General features: G+C 35.0%; 1 protein-coding gene across 2 annotated transcripts in view; it reads left to right on the forward strand.

Annotated features, from left to right (window-relative positions):
* Nucleotides 1–5624, forward strand: part of GXYLT1 (glucoside xylosyltransferase 1) — a 40345-nt gene that overhangs the window by 13640 nt on the left and 21081 nt on the right. For both annotated transcript variants that reach the window (XM_019660456.1, XM_019660457.1), the window contains one exon: nt 3388–3559. In XM_019660456.1, the coding sequence (XP_019516001.1) occupies nt 3388–3559 (172 nt within the window). The remainder of the gene's footprint in view (nt 1–3387; nt 3560–5624) is intronic.

The following is a 5624-nucleotide window of genomic DNA, read 5'->3' on the forward strand; positions in this document are numbered from 1 at the left end:
TTTAAAGCTATACATTAAGGAAATGATCATTAGTGTTTCTAAAGATAGTTTTCTATTTTGTTCAACTACAAGCTTTTAAAGATAAGTTCATAGCAGTTATTTTTAGTTTGGAGAAATTGTTATCAGAAATTTAATTTATTTAGTTTGATTTTATGAGATGTGATCAGAAAATACGGTGGATGTTTAAATTAAAAATCAGGTCTGTGGAAAATAGGTTTGACTTTAAAATGTCCTTCTGGATAACATTTCTTTAAACCCACAGGGACTTTCTTATTTACACTGTAATTAAAATACAGTAAGATTATGCCATTCAGTTATGACCCAAATTACTTGAATGTCTACTTTCCTGTGACTTTGTAGGTTTTAGTTATCCCTTACTTTAGATTTCTTCCAGTTGTAATTATTTCCTGCCCTTGGGGGTCTAGGGACAGCAGGTTAAGATGGGTGGAGACATCTTAATGAATGTTTCATGTTGTCAGTTTACATGGAGTCTGTACTGTATGTAATGCTTTTGCTAAGAAGAGACACATAACAAAAGCAAATGCACTGGAGGTGACAGCACTCTTCCATAGAAATTGGTGGAAGGAGTGATGGCGGTGTGACTAAAACAAACCTTGCTAAAATGCCTGGGAGGAGGAGTCCCCGGGAGTGATTTTAGAGTGTTTTTTTTTTTTCTTGAAGAACATTTGACTTATTTTTCTTAAGGTGTTTTATACTTCTTGTCTCCGTATGTAGAGAATTCTATGCATGACTGTTATGGCCTACTTTTAAAATCTCTTGGCTTTTAGCTTTGGGGCAGGATCTAGTTATAGCCAATTAAACAACCCGAGCCCATTATAGATTCTCAAGTCTTGGTGCTTTAATGAGGGCCTTTATACCATCAGGAGAAGTAGGATCTGGAGGCATTTACTGGAAAGACAAGATAATTTAGAGCTCTGTGAAATTGCTGTGTTTCCTCACTGCCTTTTTTTTTTTACTTGTGTTCATTGTGCCTTTCACTGCTTTGAGATGAACTGGGTTCACATCCCTTTGTTATAGGTATAGAAAATGTAGATATGCTGTCTTCCCTTTGATAGGATTTTCATGTTATAAATCGAGGGGCTAAAACAGAAAAGAGGGGAATAGATAGAGGGTGCAGACAAGGGAGAAGGCACTGATTCTAATTGCTGTCAATGGAAAAGAACAGAGCTTTAAAAAAGACCCCAGCTTCCGCTAACACCAGATATGCTAACACCAGACGTGTATGTGAAAGAAGCGGCATGGCAGGTGGGTGGGGAAAGGATGAACTCCGCAGCCACTAACAAGTGGTGCTTGCACAGTTGGATAGCCATGTGCAAAATTTGTCATTGTACCCTGCCTCAAACCATTCATAAAATTCAGTTTCTGGTAGATTAATCTAAATTTTAAAGGCAAAGTATATACCTACTGTTATATCTTAATTTAATGATAATCCTAATACTTTGATGAAGATGATCACCACTGCTGCTAGAATAGTAAATATACTTCTTGCAAGAACACACCATATTATATGTAACTTCTCCATTTAATACCATTAACAAAGTGGTGTAATAACATTTAACTTTATGAATTATCCGATGGAGGTTGTTTTTTTCCTTAAAAAATACATATATTTTTAAAGAATCTCATTTATAGAATAATTGGCCCATTAGCCTGAACAGAGGGTGAGTTATCAAGTTTCAGCCTCCAGGTAGCCGGATCAGGGAAGGAAATGACTCCTATGTTTTCTAGGAGATAAGTAATTTGGCGGAAGAGTTTTTCTGCTCCTCTGCTGAAGGCTGACAGTTACCAGTAATTGTGTATGTGAAAGATGCCCAAATGTGAGATACCCATTTTCAGGCCTAAGATACCCAGTCAGACCAAAAAAAGCATCAATTTCAACTGCTGTGTTACATATCCTTTAGCAAAACAAGCTTGTTAGTTGGAAGGAATAGATCCACAATAAAAGCAGAATTCAGACTTAATTGTCTCGTCTATTAATATGAAATATTCCAAATTTTTAATGTTAAAACATTAAGATGTATGAATTTGCTATTCAAGCATGTTTTGTATAATCAGTTGTTTGTGTTTAATGTTATTTAGTATGATTTTTCTCCTTTCTGGTGTCCTGGTTGAGGGACAACCCATGAGCAAGATCAAGCTTTTCCTCGGAAAACATTTCTAGGACCTCTGGAACACATATGAATACCAAAGATTCCAAAGTCCTATGCTAAGGAACATAGCTACAGTAATTTTAAGCTTGTAAATTTAAGAGACATGATTAATCACTCATCCCTGCTACTGCAAATCTCAGTAATGTATACATAAAACAATGTTAAATAATATAGTTTCTAATCCTTATACATTTTACAGAAAGGATCTCTGTAAGCAAAAATTGAGTTAAAGTGAAATTTGTATGTTTTTAGTTTGGAAATTTTGTATTTTATAATACTTTAATACGTTATTAGTTTGTTTGATATTTTCCATCCTTACATTCCTTTAGCTGTCAGTTCCAAAAAGGTTATTTTATGCCATAATTACAGATAAGATCTTTATATTATAAATATGTTATATAGCCTAGGCCAATAACTTGAATTTAGAGAATCTTTCTGTCCAAAATGACATACCAGTGTTTGACTAGTATGTTTTAGACTACCTCAGAAATTTTATGTTTCTCTCATTACTTAGTAAATGAATGTAGTCATTGAGAAAAATTATGTGAAGGAAACTTTTTTTTGTAATCAGCATCGTTGAAAATTGGCTATATCTTCATGAAATATTTATGGATGAATTTATGTCTGTGTTTGCTTCAAAATGATCCATTGTTTAATGAAAGGGGATGTGGGCAGAGGTTTTAGATGAAATAGGAATACTTTTGAATGGATAATTGTTAAAGCAGGGACATGGGTACATGGGGATCTTTTGTTGTATTCTCTCTACTTGTATTTTTTTGAGATTTTTTTTAAATAAAAAAAATTTTAAAACTTGAATGGAAGATCTTCAAGTCAGTAATGTTCCTTTTCTCAGTTGGGGGGTGGGGGGCGTTACTTGAGAGAATAAAGCCCTAATGCCCTAACACATCTAGTGTGAGTAATGAATTAACGTCTCTCCTGTGCATCTAGAATGGTGCTAGTTATGTATCATTCTTGGGAAAATTGAGAAAATAAGCCTTTTTTTGTGTTTTGTAGTGGAACATTGGCTAAGAAAGGCTGGTTGAGGGTATAGAAATAGATGATCGATTCAACATTGTACTGTTTTGCAATTTAATGTTTCTTTGCTTTTTAAATAGAAGTTTCGAACTTTGGTTTTTGAACATGGTCAAAATATCATGTTATTAACATGTTATCCTATACTAAAATTGTTGAAAAATGTGGTCTTCTTTTCTGTTAGGTATAGTCTGAAAATACAGCCTGTTGAGAGAATGCACCTAGCTGTAGTTGCCTGTGGTGAAAGACTGGAAGAAACTATCACCATGTTGAAGTCAGCTATCATTTTCAGCCTCAAACCTCTTCAGTTCCATATTTTTGCTGAAGATCAACTGCATGATAGTTTTAAAGGCATAGTAAGTATTTGAGACTAAAGTCTGAGAGTTGAATATTTAATGGTGTACTATAATAGAATGTTGTTTTATTCCTTCATTGAACAAAAATACTTGTTCTATAATTCTGCCCTCCTAGCGTGGGGAGTTTTTCCTGCTNTCCCTGGCTCTGAGACAGCGTCTCAGCTCTGATCTCCCTGCCCCTGGACCCCCTTCACTCTCCCCGACTTCTAAACATTGAAGCTCCTTAGGCCTCCGCTCAGTTCCTCTCTCCTTTGGGGATAACTGTCTCCAATCCAGTGCTCTTTTCTTTGCTCCAGAGCTGTATTTCCAGCTGCTCGTTGGCCATTTTAACCTTTCTGATTCCGATGCCTCAGACACTCTCGTTCAAACCTCAGTTCATGACCTAGCTCCTCACACTTTCCCTCGTTTGTATTTTGTATCTTGGGTTATGACTGACTTTCCACGCGTCGGTCCACAGTGACTCCTCTGACCCATTTCCTTCCCCTGTTGCTCCTGACCGCCTCTTCCTTCCTGCTTCCTTAACCACCATGCCCACCACTTCTTCTCCAGCATGTGTGACCTCCCTTTCCTGCCCGCTGCCCCTCCCTTCTCTGTGTCCTCTGAGTCATTGTACCTACCTGATCTGCTGTGGTTTTGAAGCTTTATCTACTGCTACACTGTTGACTTTGTAGATAGATACCCCATGATGTTCATCGTAGAAGCCCTATAGGCCTGGCGAGGTGCTTTGGCAACCAGCAAGTAACTAATGATTTCCCCCAGCACTTTCAGACTCAGTTACATGTTTGTGTAGTAAGCTTCCTTAGCAATCTCGATTTTTTTCCTATTTAAGCAATTACCATGATTTCTGGTTAAATCTTTTAAAATTGTGTCTTTTCACAATAAGCTGTAAATTGTGTGAGGTCAGGATTGTGGCTTTCTTGCTTATCCCTAGCGTCTAGCATATGAAAGGTCCAGTCAGTATTCATTAAAAAGAATTAATTATATCAAAAATTATATTCTAAATATTATACAGATTTAAGCCTGCACCACCATTGTGTGAATGTAGTGGTGTCACCGTAACCTTAGTATTATTTTGGGTTATAGTTTTGCCACTTATTAGGGCCAAATGATGGTTTATTACTGATTTATATTTTGTTGATTATTTGTTGGACATATTTTCATATTTGTTTAGCTTTTAAATCTTTTCTATGTTGATATTTTACCTATTTTTTAGTGCTTATTTTATGAACTCTTAGAAATATATGTTCTGGTTTTGCCATTGATTACAAACATTTTCCTAATTTGTTTCACTTTTAATTTGTTATCTTTTCATTATGCAATCTGTTAATGTTAGTATTATTATAAATATTCTGTTTTTATATAGTAATTTTTCTATGACTTGAGCTTTTAAAATATTTAATCTTTCTCTTCTTGGTAGGCATTGATTTTCAGTTCTTGGAGTTTATGGTTATAGGTAAATTTTATGTTACCTGTCGTCTATTGGATGGTCACATGCTAGTTTCAGAGATCTATTTTTACAGTTTATTTTAAATTATATTTTAATAATACTTATTTAATATAGAATTTTTATATTTTCTTTTTTATGCTTTGCATAACATCCTAAAGTTTTTAAAATATTGTATTTTGTTTCAAAAGTGATTTAAATACAACTCTTTAAAGTAGTTTTGTCTAGTATAATTCAGCACAATTCTTTTTTTACTAGTACCCTGTTTCCCTAAAAATAAGACCTAGCCAGAAAATAAGCCCTCGCATGATTTTAGGTGCCAAAATATGGCACCTTGGCATACTGAATATTTTAAGCTAAAGGAGTTTGTGGAAAAGACACCCTTTTCCCTGAAACAGGTCATAAAACCCTCATGTGAGGGGTGCGTGCCCTCCATATCCTGGAGGAATCATGCTGTGGCTTCTCTGGCTAGGTCTTATTTTTGGGGAAACACGGTAAGAGGAAAAACATTTTTTAAAGCTATACATTAAGGAAATGATCATTAGTGTTTCTAAAGATAGTTTTCTATTTTGTTCAACTACAAGCTTTTAAAGATAAGTTCATAGCAGTTATTTTTAGTTT

Source organism: Hipposideros armiger, unplaced genomic scaffold, assembly GCF_001890085.2.
Source record: "Hipposideros armiger isolate ML-2016 unplaced genomic scaffold, ASM189008v1 scaffold_318, whole genome shotgun sequence".
Classification (NCBI taxonomy): domain Eukaryota; kingdom Metazoa; phylum Chordata; class Mammalia; order Chiroptera; family Hipposideridae; genus Hipposideros; species Hipposideros armiger.